This window comes from Physcomitrium patens, chromosome 22, assembly GCF_059467195.1.
Source record: "Physcomitrium patens ecotype Gransden chromosome 22, ASM5946719v1, whole genome shotgun sequence".
NCBI lineage: Eukaryota > Viridiplantae > Streptophyta > Bryopsida > Funariales > Funariaceae > Physcomitrium > Physcomitrium patens.
The window spans coordinates 556,499-571,115 of NC_143431.1; the positions used below are offsets into that span (position 1 = coordinate 556,499).

General features: G+C 33.9%; 1 protein-coding gene across 2 annotated transcripts; it reads left to right on the forward strand.

The window, feature by feature from the left end:
• The first annotated feature begins 1,743 nt into the window (after positions 1-1,743).
• LOC112274755 (expansin-A15) lies at positions 1,744-4,541 on the forward strand. 2 transcript variants are annotated; one of them, XM_024504478.3, is made up of 3 exons: positions 1,744-2,256; positions 2,834-3,144; positions 3,317-4,541. In XM_024504478.3, exons 1-3 carry the CDS (start codon positions 2,227-2,229, stop codon positions 3,624-3,626), a joined length of 651 nt encoding a protein of 216 aa, XP_024360246.1. In that variant the 5' UTR covers positions 1,744-2,226; the 3' UTR covers positions 3,627-4,541. The 2 variants fall into 2 exon arrangements, with proteins under 2 accessions (XP_024360246.1, XP_024360245.1); XM_024504477.3 differs by having other exon boundaries at positions 1,745-2,256; positions 2,841-3,144.
• Positions 4,542-14,617: the final 10,076 nt, after the last annotated feature.

Sequence of the window (14,617 nt, forward strand, 5' to 3'; positions counted from 1 at the left end):
AATTATTTTGGTAGAAAGAATACTTAATAGACTTCATTACTTTGAAAGTATTTAACAAATCATCAAAAGATATTACAATGTAATATTTTAGCAAAATCAAATGATTACTGATATTTTTGTAAATTAAAAAAATAATAATAATTTTTCTATTAATGCCATATATATATATATATATATATATATATTCATATTCATTTGTCAAATATAGTTTTTGTGAAGTTTAAAAAATTATTAATATCAAAGACTTGTTTTTTTGTCTTTAATTCTTATATTAATATTTTTTAGATATATTTGTTAATCTAAGTTGTATGTAGGCACATTTATTTTTGGACAACATTGTTTTGTACCTAGCCTCAATATAATTTGTGAAAAAATTAGAAAATATAGGTATAATCAACAAATATATATATATATATATATATATATATAATTTAATAGATATTTTTAGAAAAAATATTTAGAGATATCATCACCATAAGTATTAGTTTTTATTTGAATTGAATAATTTTTTTAAATAAAAAACTAGCATAAATTTAATAAAATAAAAAAAATAAAAAAAACAAATTATTTTAAAGTTAAGGTGTTGTTAATGCCACCACATTTTGTGCTACTACCACCATAATTTATTCATATTAGCTTTTTAATTATTTTATATTAAAAAATTATTTAAATTTTTCAGAAATTTTCAATTAAAAAAAATAAAAAATAAAAAACTAAAGAAATATGTTGAGTAGGTGGCAGATTATGGTGTAGCTGCAAAAATTGTGGTGGCAATAAGTAAAATTATAGTAGCATTAGCAATATCCTAATGATATCATAGATATTTCACTTTTTGATAAGATTAACATACTTGTAGTTTTTAAGCATTTATTTATATTTTATAGCCATTTTAATTTTTTTAATGGTTTAGTGAAAAATATTTTCAATTAATACTTTCTAAGTCTTTGTCATACTTCTTAAACAAATTCACAAATATGTTGTTTGGAATAAACAAATGAATTTTTTTATCTCAATTAAAAAATGAGTATGTGGAATGATTCAATACTCTTGTTATACAAGTATTTCATAGACTGATTTCAACAATAGATGGCTATTCAATAACTTGAATGTTGTTTTGAAAGCGAGGAATTCAAAATGTAAGTGTTGATGCCAAATTTTTGGATTAAAAAAGTTAATTTCAAAACACCTGTAATAAAATCTTATGTGTAGACTTGATTTGGAATCTTTTTTGTAGACAATATAACATAGACATCATATACAATTATATGAAGAAATAAAATAAAACAAACAAACAAACAAACAAACAAACGAAAATACAGTCAATCAACTAACCTTAATTTAAAAAATTCTGATTTAAAAAAAAAAAAAAAATCTCCAAAATCTACATTAAAATACAATAAATGAAAATCTACCCTTTGGCATATACAAATATACACATATATATTGTTCCAGAGACAGGACAGCCAGGTCAGCAACCAAACAACATCAACAGTGCAGGGATGAAAGTGGATGAATGCGATCACACAAGACCACAGATGAATGAAGGATGAATAAGATACAAATAAAACCGCGCCATTAATCACGGATGAATGAATGAATGAATGATGAACAATTCCAGATGAAATCGATCACACCAACCCACAGATGAATGTCGGGATGAATGAATAAACTAATGAATGAATGTATGAAGGCACAGTGGTAGATGGTGGTGTCTTCTTCTTCTTCCTCCTCTTCGCCTTCTTCTGTTGTTGTTGCTGCTGCTCCATGTGTTTTGAAGTCTCAAGCACACTATACTTTACTTTACTCTACCGCTTCACTTCCTCTTCACTTTACTATACCCACCCGGAGCAGCAGCTGCGAGGCCGTTCTCTCTCTCTCTCTCTCTCAGCTTCCCACTCAACTAACTGCACCACCACCACCACCACTACTAGTCAAGTCCCTTTGGCTTTCCTTCTCTTCCTCCGTTGGGACAGGGCAGAAGAGAAGAGGAGAGAAGAGCAGTGAGGAGAAGAGAAGTGAAGAGAAGTGAGAGTCGAAGCAAGCTACCGCAGCAGCAACAGGTCATGGAGACGTGGAGGAGTCATGCTGCTGCATTGGAAGCCATGTTGTTGTTGTTGCTGACGATGATGATGATAGATGTGCCGGTCTCTGTGGAGGCTGCTTCTGCGACGGGGAGTCGCTTTAGGGGGGGTGGTTTGAATTGGGGCCGAGCTCACGCCACTTACTATGGCGGGGCTGATGCTTCCGGCACCCAAGGTGGGTATCCATCCCACACCGCTCCTCCAGGCTCCGTTTCTTGGTTGTGGTTCCAGTATTGTAGTGAGTGGGTCTCATCAGATTGCTATACAGTTTTCGAACAACAAATAAAAACCAGATCTGTTGTGTCTTGGCTGCTTGTATGGGATTACCCCTTTGTTGGAGTTGTAAAGACGGACGTGTCGAACATGAATGCTTCTCGAAGTTTAAGATGAGGAGCACAAGCGGGCTGGAGTCGTTAGGAGTTTGGCAGTGTAGCTGTAGTTATTAGTCACTTCATGGTCTTTAGCGTTCGTTGTTTGCGAGTTGTTTTCAAGCTTTGTTGTGCTTTTTAGCTTTCTTTGCCACCACTATGAAAGTTCCATGTCTCCTGTGATTAATGGGGGTCTTGGAAGTTTTCGAAGCTCAGGTTGTCGGTTTTTTGTTTTTTTTTTTTCTCAGGGTATGTTGGCTCGTCATCGTCAGTTGTGTGGCATTACAGTTGCTCCACATTTTGGAGTGTGGTTCCTTTGATCTGTATACGTTCATTCTTTCCCCGTTGAGTTCAGCATTTGTAATTTTTGCGTGTACGTTTAAGTCTGCAGGGGGCGCGTGTGGATTCGGAAACCTCTACAGCTCCGGCTATGGCACTGACACTGCGGCGCTGAGTTCCGCTTTATTCAACAGCGGACTCAGCTGTGGAGCATGCTACGAGCTTACTTGTGACCCCAGTGGTTCCAAGTTCTGTATCCCTGGAGGATCAGCAATCATCACCGTGACCAACTTCTGCCCCACCGGTTCCAATGGAGGCTGGTGCAATCCTCCGAAGCAGCACTTTGACTTGGCCCAGCCCGTATTCAGGAAGATCGCTCGAACAGTTGGTGGCGTCGTCCCAATCAACTACAGGAGGTACATCACGTTCCATAAACTGTGGTCGGAACTATCTTCCTAGTCTAGAAGCACTGCCTGCGATATGTCCAACCAGAGCAGTGCCTGTTAATCGTCACGCATTGCCCTGTCATTCGCCGTAGTTTCTTAAACACCACCTCTGATGCGGCTCGAAGTTGGAATTATTTGGCAGAGTGTCTTGCTTGAAAGATGGAGGCATGAGATTCACCGTCAACGGCAACCCTTACTTCTTGCTGGTACTTGTCACCAATGTCGGAGGAGCCGGTGATGTCCAACAACTGTACATGAAGGGATCGAGCACCAACTGGCAACCCTTAAAGCGCAACTGGGGCCAGATGTGGCAGTTCACCGGCAACAGCAGAATGCACGGCCAAGCCATCTCCTTCAAGGCTGTCACAAGCGACGGGTCTGTCGCGGTATCCAACAACGTAGCCCCACCCAACTGGGGCTTTGGCCAGACCTTCGAAGGCTCCAACTTTTGAAGCAACTGATCATCGGCCCGCTGGTCGTGCTGGCCTAAGCTTTTCTGGGGTTCAGCATAGCTGAGGCGTTCGACAAAAGTGACCGCCCGCTTCTGCATACTATATATATATATATATATACATACACGTACTCTTCATTTTCGTCGTTGAGTGACCTCACAGTGTTCGGAGCGAGTGACTGCAAGCAAACTTCTATTCTTGCACTCCTCACCGATAAGCCCCAAGTCGAAGATGAAGAGAGGATTATAAGGGATGCCGAGGTGTGTGTGCCAGATGTTCATTCATTTTGTTTACTACACCACCCGCTCCTTGCAGCTGTATTATTTACAAACACGATGTCATCGATCGGCATGAGCTCCCCACAGTTTTCTCCCATGGACCTCATGCTTCTTCGATGGAGGAGGTTAAAGAGAGTTTTCCCCTACGAGCCAGGATTATATTTGAGACCTGCCGAGGTGGTTCAGCTACATACACTGTACTTCACAGATTGGCCACCCGCACTTTCTCAGTTCAACTTTCGCAAATTATGGAAGTGAGTCGTGCACAAGAGCATCTTCTTGCTTGTAGCATTCAAGTATTCTTGCAGGTCCTTCTAATTTTTGTTTCACGTTTGACACAAAATGAAGATTTTCTTTGTCTTCTTCACTAGTTTTGTTCATGACGTGGCGATATCTAGATGTACAAGAGGATCATGATTTTGGTTGGAGAACTGTTTCTCCCCCACCACTTCGTGAAAGTTGATTTCCATTGCCATTTCGTTGCACGACTTATGCAGATTTTTTAATTCTAAACCCACTCTACTGTGGGTTTGAATATTTTAGATGTTGTGAGTAAGCTCTCTCATGATATCTTAGTATACTTTATGAATGTTTATTACAGCTTCTGTTCGGGTTTAATGTTGGTTCATTCTTGGTTTTTGAACGTCCACTTGTCTCATTCAACCCACAAAGTTCATTGAGTCACATTTTTGGCTTGCATTCAAAGTAAAGAAGCAATACTGCAAGTCACTTTCATGAAAGAAAAATGTGACTTATATGGTAATGACATCTCTTTATATACATACATACATACCTACATACATACACATAAATACCTTTCATTTGTGTAATCATGTTTTTAGTACAGGTTTTATCCAAAATTTCGGCATAATTCTTTCAATCATATTTGTTCATCCATTTCTATTTCACCCAGGTATTTATCCAATTTACAATTTTTCTTTTCAACTCTGACTCTTGTGTATTTGTGAAAAATTGCATGGCCACGAATAATCTTTGAACTTATTTATCTATGTACCTGTGAAATATGTCAAAAATTCCAATTATTAGGTTGTATAACTTTATTCTTATTTCTGCTGTCAATTTTCTTAATTTAATTTACTTAATAATCTTGTGATGAATTTTGATCATCCAATTTATAATACCTTATTTTTTTATCATTAAAATTATTCGGCTCTCTTTTCCTAACATTTAAGTTCTTAATTATTTATCGGAATTACTGATATATATTTAGAAAAAAATCTATGTCATTTTATCAAATGTTTTGTGGTAATTACACTGTAATAACAACTCTTGTGCATCAATGTGAACTGTTTTTGGTACTTTCTTCCATTCATAACCCATAATGAAAACCACACAACCATCATTTTGTGCATTGCATTCAATTTAAAGGTACATCATCATTTTATTTTTAGTTTTTAGTTTATAGTTTTTTAATATACATACAGGCAAATATATTGATTGCATACTAACACTTAATAGCATTATTGAATTTTAAAAAATAAAAGTAAAATACATTTCTATTTTTTAATTTTTTGTAATTAAAAGTTGATTAGTTTCTTTGAAATTTTATAAATTGTAAATTAAATAAGCATAGTTATAGGTTTCATAATCTTTCAAAAAAAAATTATATATATATACTGAATCTTTAAAAAAAAAAATTATTAACTAAACATTGATATGAATAAGAAAATGTAACAAATTGATATGATTTGATTCTACTTTTTTAATTCTAAAAACTCTTTTTGTAAAATTATACACACTCTTTGATTTATCAATTATATAGCTCATCAATTATTCTTGCTTCTACTAATTTGAATATGATGTAGCATCACTACACACATACACAACTTTATTTTATTTTATTCAATGTATACTGTTTAAAAAAACACCAGATAGTTAACTTTTTAATAAATAAATTGTTACATTTTTTTTTACAAATGAAGTCTATTGCAGCGAAGTTAATAGGTTATAATCTAAATCACAATTAAGACTGGAGAACTAGATTATATTGATTACAGAATTCACAATATCTAATTCAAATAATAATTATCCTTCCATTAATTATCTGCTACCAAGAAACATATAGATAATTACTTAATATTTATTATAATAATAATTATTAGATGCATGTTCTTATAAGTATTTGGCAGAGTCAATGTATTGAAACTGATTGTGCATTTGATTCGTACCAAATGCTCAACATGACCAAAATCAAAAGTTTGGTGTCATCCTTCAGTTGGATGCACAGCCTTTGTACATACTCTTCATGATTTATATGATCCATGCTTTTAACTAAACCAAAATAATTACTTAATTGAATCTATTACAGTTACAGAATTACTTCTATCTGCATAGTTTAACCACAAATCATCAAAAAGGAAAAATAAATAAATAAATAAATAAAATGGAACCATTCACATAATAAACCTAGAAACACCAACCTACAAAACTGCGTTTTTATTTATTTATTTATTTATTTATTCCTGTATTTATTGTGAGACTTATCATAACATGGGCACATGGGGTGTAGAATTGCCTGTTTCTTCATCCATTTCAACGTCCATGCAATATTTTTCACTCATGAGACTTGAAGTCTTTGTTCATAACAAGAGGTGGAAATGCCGCACATCACCATATCCACCTCCATGTATAGTAGCCACAGCTAAGGTTTTGAGAGACAGCGGTGGCACCGCAGGCTACCAGAACATCCTTGGTCGCTAGAATGCTCTTCTAGGCTTAGAGGTCTGATGAATCACGCCAGCCGACACATCCACAGCTGAAGCCTGCAACACTCTAAACAAACCAGCACTGCAACCAGCACTGATAGGGGGAATACAGACACAGAATCGGACACAGACGTGAAGTTCTAAGACATGGGATATCTTCAGCTCAGCCTCCCTCTTCTCAGCTTTAAAGGCGCCTACGACTGCTGCTGCAACAGGCTTCGCGTTTCAGGCCTATCGACACCGCCAGTCACTTTGACTGTGAGTGGAATTATGGGGTCACCCCGCATGATCAGAGGGCACCGGCTAATTGTAAGGCACGGTCCACAACCTGCTTGGTCTCGAAATCCCCCTTGGCGGTGGTGTCAGCAGTTGCTGATGCCTCATACCGAAGCCATCCCTTCACAATTTGCCGTTTTCCGACGACAGTCCTGTTGCTCAAAAACCATCTGAGTTGATATCTGACCCAAAGTTGAGATAGATGAGTAAACTATGATTTTTTTTTTATTTTTTTTATTTTTTTCTCTTCTGCGGCGTTTATTTATTTATTTATTTATTTTTGACACAAATAAAGATTTCTTTATTACAGTGTTAGAGTACACTACCCCAGCCAAGTCTAGCCAGGTTAGATTACTGCCTACTATTATGTACAAAACTACTATTATATCCAAAAATGCAATGCTTCCAAGAGGGGGAGAACTGCGTAGAATTTGTTAGACGTTCAAAACCACTTTTATATCACTATTTATGATCATATGGACTCTCTATTACACACTCCATTGAGAGGGTCATCTGTTGCAAGTCTCTTCAGCTATATTATTTGGTCTATATGAGCCAATAGCTGTATAACATTAATTTTCCATTTCTATGCTTTTTCTGTGAAGGTACACTCCTAAAATTTATGGAGTACTAATTCCCTCACCACAATTAAACACACTGGGCAGCATTGATCTATGTTTCCATTAAATCTGCCTCTCCATGAGTTTACAACTAGTATCCAATGCCAAGTGAACCAAAGTAATCCTACCTCTTTTTGCATTCTTTCTTTATTTCATGTATTGACCCCTTTAAGTTTAGAATTTGATGGCAACACTGTGATGCTTGACTTTTAGAGAATCTAGCACCTATTCCCATATCTTGCATTTGCACCACATATTGTATACAAGTCGCTTTTTATGACTTCTTGGTAGAATACAGGTGATAAAAGGGAGGAGAGTTTTCTATGTTGTTGCAATTCTATTCCACACCATAGAATCTTTTCTACTTTGTTTTTTTAAAGTAAAAAATTCTAGACTTAGTTTCCACCTCCTTTTCACATATGGTTGGAATTGGCTAAGATAATGCCTCAAAATTAAGTGTAAATTAGATTCATTAGGTTCCAAGGCCTTAATGATCCATTTAACTATTAAAGCTATTGTTGTATTTGTTAGGTTAATAAGATTAATTCATCTTTTTTGCATAGGTTGGCAATATTGTAACCAAAAGATCTTTGTATGGATCTATTATATTGTTTCTTTTGCTAGATAATTGTTCAAAGATGTTTTTTTCTTGGATAATTCTTGTTTTGTTCCATTACATAAGAATATAAAGAAAAATGCTATTGTTGATAATTATTCTTCTATCCATGATATTAACCATCATTGTACTCTAGTGGTTTAATTTTTTGGTTTTTTTTGTTGTAAGAAGATATCAAAATCTTTAGACTTAATGGTGTAATATAGTGTGATTTGTAATCTGAAAATACACTAGATATTTAGCTATAGAGAGTTTAATTTAAATATATTGGCTAAGCTCCAATAAATAATTTATTCCACCTTTAACTTATATACAAAGTCTCGGCTTCCAAAACCTCTTCACTTTATATAAAATATCCAAATTGTAGCAAAATCTCTCAAAACTTATTTTTTCTACAAAAGATTTATGCTTTTCAAACTTTAAAAATTCATATCTCTTAATCCAACAATTTAATTTTTTTCAAATTACTAAATAATGTAACACTTATTCTTAAGTTTTATTAAAAAAATAAACCATAAATTCACTACCAATCTTTTGGCATCTTAGAAATCCTAGCAGGTGCTCTAAACCCTAATCTGTAAGCACCTAAGTACTATTTTCTTGAAAATACAAAATTCAAATATCACAAAATTTATTCATAAAGTTCAATAACATGATTATAAACATTTTTAGAAAATTTGAGCCAAAATCTTATCAAACTGCTTAAGATGTAGCTCAAAACACAACTACTAGTGAATCAGGTTATTTACTACCCTTAGATTTGAAGTGCTGATTTTAATTTCCAATATTTCTTTTATCTCAACTTAAAATTCATCAAGCACATTACAAAAAGTATAGCCAAGAAAGTGCTCTCTTCAATTCTAGTTTCTGATCCTTTATTTCTTTCTAAATGCGCACATTATATTCAAAAGAGTGATAGTAGGTACCAAATCATCACCTTAACTTTGAGTGCCCATATCTCTTTTATCTAAACTCCAAATCACACAAAATTTGTATCAAAACCATAGACAAAAACCTAAAATTTCTAACCTTTGCCTCTAAAGTTTGAATGGCCTCGTAAGAATAATCCTAATTCCTAATAAGGCCTTAAATAGCTTCCTTGAAGCCCGTTAGGCATGATTTTTGGCCAATAGGAATGGAGATTTTTATCATCCATCTCCATTCATCCATATGGATGCCATAACTTCTCTTTTTGCTACCAAGACCCTTCTTCAATCTTTTTTCTAATAAGATTTACATAATATATGTCCTAAAAATCAAATAAAAGAAACAAAATAAGACTTCAAGGATCACCAATGTCTAACAAAGTTGACTTTAAATATGTAAAAGTTACTATCAACCAAAATTAATCTTAAAAGCCACTATCAAATGAAAATAAAGTTATGTGAATACAAATAATAGTTCTTTTAAACAACTTCTTTTTAACGTAGTAATTGAATTACATTCTACAATCAATTAAAATCCACTAACATGGCTCTTATTATGTTATTTAGTAAATTTTATATCAAACATATAAATATAATATTTTCACATGGTAGCCAAATCACAATACAACAATAGAAAGGTGAAATGGGGCTCCTAATAATTTTCTCATTGATCCTTTATTTATCCATGTGATACTCAATTCATTTATCTATGGAAGGAAGATTAATGCTTGTTTATTCTTTCAATGAATGCTTGACTTATTTCAATTAAGAATGAGGCTTGAACTTACACAATATGTTTCCAAAATGCAAATAATATGTTACATATTGTCTTCTACACCTAATAAAGTTAGAGAAGTGTCATCTCCATATTATGCCATAATTTGTTACTTGTTGGCCATCAATAATTGAATTCTTTTTGTTGCTCTATTTTTTGCTTCCATCTTAATTATGGAATTTAGTATTTTTTTTATTATCAAAAATAAATAGGATAATAAAAGACACATTTGTTTAATCTCCTTCTCGATCTCAAGAGTTTCAAAAAGAATGTCATTGATCTTTATACAAGCTTTAGTATTGATAAATAATAATTATTTCATATAGTTGAATTTCTTAAAAAAGCCCATTTTTTCAAGTACTAAAAATAAGAAACTCTAATCTACCATATTATAAGCTTTTATAAAATCAAGTTTTAGAAATAAAAGAAGTTGTCTTGATTTTTCTACCCATACTATTGTTTCATGAATCAATAGTAAATTATTCAATATAAAGCATAGATATAAAAAGAAAAATTAATTTTTATTTATGACTTATATAAAAACAAGTTGAAGACAAAGCTATAACATTTTAGCAAAGATCTTATATCTAATATTTAATAAAATAATTGGTCACTATTGAGATAGATCATATCTTGAACTAGTCTTGTGTAGCAAGGCTATTAGTCTATGGATAACTCCATTAGGAAGATGACCCTCTATAATGCTCCCTTATAACATATTTTAATATTCTATCTTTATTAGATGCTATTAAGCTTTGTAAAATTTTAATATTAATCCATCTAGTCCAAGTGACTTACCTCCTTGCATGACATTCAATGTTGTTGTTAATTCCCTAAGTATGATTGGTCTCTTCAAGCTTTCTTTTGCTTCTTCTTCTAGCCAATCAGCCATAGAATTTGCTATCTTTTTTCTAAAAATTCTCATACTTGGGGTGACATCTTGTCGCTTATGCAATTTTCTATAGAAGGTCTAATATATGTAAGCCAACACTTCTATATTACCTTACAATTGGTCATCTTCATCTCTTAACTATGTGATATATGAAGTTACAAACTATCGTCCATGTATGTGGAATAAATTAGCATGGCAACTATTATCCATTATCTTTTATTTTACTTTAACTTAAAGTACTTGTCTTTCCACCTTCTAGCTTTTAAGCTCCTATAGCATGTTGGCATAGCTAATTAGCCAACCTTGATTAATGTTGTTCCCTGGATACTTCTATAGTGCATCAATTACATTGTCTAATTCACTTCAAATGTGACCTTGGTTCCTTCAACATTTTGCCACCTTGTAAATATAAAATAGTTTGTAATATTGTATATATTTTTTATTTTTAAACAAATAAATAAATAAAATAAGTAAGAATGCTAAATCTGCTTAATTTTTCTTTGGACTTCTTTCAAGGGTAAGTATTGGGTGCTTGTCACATATTAGAACTTCTTCTATGCTACTTGTTGCAAATGGATTTGCCTTCAAACTACAAGATGGTTCAAATAGATGTTATTAGCAAGAATCAAGTACTTCACGGTGGTAGTACTAACATCCAGTTAGAAGAATACATATATACTATTGAAATATACTATAGCTGAGTCTGCCCCTTAGCACCTATTATCTAAACTAAAACATAAGGAATGGACTTTTGAAAAGCTATTTAAGACTTACAGCAAAGATATAACACTATTAAACATTCATTGTTCTTCTTTCAAGAGTATATTCTTTTTTTACATTATTCTAGTTATCTGTAAGCACCTACTTGCAGTTGCTTGGTAGAACTTTAATCAATTGTGAAAATAATTTTATTTATTCTTGTACTATATATAAGGCATATAGATTCAAAATCTTGATGTTATTACTTAATAAGCCTTAGAGATATATTCAATGAATCCTCGTTGATTTTAAAAAATCTAAAGACTCAATAAAATACAAGAAATGGGCGGCGATCTATAATCCAACTCTTTTGTTCCCTTATCTCTCTTTGTTGGCCAAATGATTGTATGCAACCATAGTTTCTTGCCCAAAAAAAGCTGATCTTGGCCAAAACTCCCTTTTTAGTATCTCCAAATTCAACCCCTAAAGCTTATATTTTCAAATATAATAAATATCAACTTTATATTAGTGCTCTTGTAGATAATTTTGAATAGTTTTGATCTTAGTCGAGTTGTTCATACCTTGTATGTTTTATATAAAAATGGCTACTCTTATGATTCAATTGATGGAAAAAAATATTCTTTGAGTGTCTTTGGGCCATTTTGAAGAAAATATTTTTTGATTTCTTTATATTATTGATGTGCTAGACAACTATACTTGTATCGTGGATTATATCATGTCAACCATCAAATTTTAGCTATGTAATCAATCTTAGAATAATGGAGTTAGATACATAGTAAGTTGTCTATTATCTTTTAATACTTTGCATATGATTTTTGTAGGAACTTCTATGGACTATAGAGTTCCTTTTGACCTTGCTTCTCTTCCTCCTTCACTAGCCATATATGAGGTTCATCTTATATTTATCATGATTTTACAATTCACCCATAGAGATCTTAAATGTCATGGATTGCTTCAATTTAAATCAATATCTAGTTAATACAAGAAGAAGTTGCTTCCTTCATCTTAGTGAGTATCCATCATATCGCATACCAAGCTTATTTTGCCATTACTTGCACCCAATTCTTCAATGCTGATATCTCCTTCCATCCAGTCTATATGAATTGGAGCTAAATGGGAGTTTAATTATGCCTCTCCATCAACATCACTACCCATGAAATCCACTATTATATCTTTTTTTATTTATTTTCACTTTTTTATATGCTACAACAGATTTTTTCTTCTAGATTCTAATTTTGGTCTCTGCTTTGGCTTATTTGTCCTTTGAACCTCTCAGTGATATCAAGTCCATTTGGACATCTTTTCCAACTTGTTTCTCAACAATCTTTCCCATAATTTGGATCTTGTTTGCCATTTGATGTATCCATTCATTACATACCTCATTTAATTCATTAATATCCAAAAACTCCAATGTATTGGATAACGATTCTTATTTCTTCACTTATTCCCTGTTAAGCTAAGTAATCCACTCTAGACTTTGTTGATGCAAATTTGTTGTGTTGACCTTATCTCCCTTGGTTTAATTCTGCCATGATAAAGTTGCCTCTTTATTCTATTACTAACCTACTTGAGCTGACTATAGAGCCCAATGTAAGTATAACCCTTTGTGTCACTTTACAATGTCTAAGCCAACTATTTGATTATCAATTATTTGTAAGTTTGGTCAAGCTTGTGTCTTTAGGAATGATTTGGTATTTGGCTCCTTATGTGCTTGATATTCACTTCTTACCTTTTGATAGTGGCTATATACTAAAAGGCAGTCTCAAACTAGGTGCCGGATGGATAAACAAAATCTACAATTGATATGCAAATTATTGTAATCCACCTATATACAAGTTGTTGTTTTTGTAACCGGGTTGAAGGCATCAATAGTAAGCACATACAAGTTGCCATTGGTTAAAGCAATACAAAATTTCTGATCTCCACTTGTTTTGTTATTTTGATTGCATCTTAATACCATTCTGATGTTTTGCGCCATTTCTCTAACACTGCTTGCTAACTCGTTTGAAAGTCCTTTAAGAATTATTCATGTTGGCATTTTTATGCCGATCACATGACTTGGGTTGAATCCAGCCACCTATGACTGAATTATGCTTGTTTTCCATTGGAAAAGATATGGATTTTGGATGAGTGAGTTCTGTGAAGCTATTTCATTTAGGTACACTACTTAAAAGAAGTTGTGAATTGAGTCACAACCTAAATGCAAATCTTCGCCTGCCTCTGTTTTAAAGCCTTACAATCATACTTGTAAGGCTTTGTTTGCGGGTTTACCTCCCACAAAATAAACTATTACTACGCACTTCTGAAGATAGTCCATTTCTTTCTTGATTTTTTCCTCATCAAACTGAACCTCTACAATTTGAGTATTGAATAAGAACCTTGTATAACTCCTGACTAAGCCTTCGGGTAACTGCTCTCCTAGTATTGCACGAATTGAGTTAAAGGCAACATACTTACCTAGGTTTGCTGTGGTAACAATTAGTTTCGGTTCCATGCAATCTCCATTCCTTGCAAGTTCCACCCTCCGACTCGCTTCTGACGCAGTAGGATCTACTAGGGCATGGGCCAACCTTGCCTTTAGCACTTCTGCATATGTTGCCATCTTGATTGTAAACCACCCCCCGAGTTAAGCGATTGTTGTTGGGTGAGAAACATCCCACTTCTCCCTTTTGCTAGTGGGGTCAGAACCTACTGCACTCACTAACCCTAAAATTACTCTGCACTACCAAAGTGTCCCTTTTTCCGCGGTAAACGCTCAAGGCAGTCAGGGTGGATCGGGTGTTCCTCTCCCTCTCTTCACTTACGATTGAGCAAAAATCCTACTCTGAACACTGGTGTTTGCCTTGCAATTTCTCTCGAAGCTTTCTCCTCCTGAGCGGCGGTCCTCTTCGGAGCTTCATCGTGCTCGTGCATTCTCGTGTTCACTATTAAAAGCCACTTGACAGAGTGGTAGATTTCACCATAATCTCGGAGCCTCCCGCGTATTCTGCGAGAACGGCACAACATGCGTGTGTCCCTTCTGTGGTTTTGGTCTGGAAGGTTGATGATTCGATGTTCGTAGAGTTGGCTTCCCACTCGATTGAATTGGCAATGCCAGTCCTCCTCGGACATTATCCACCCCTCCAATCATCCAAACATACGGATCACAATTCGATTATTTTA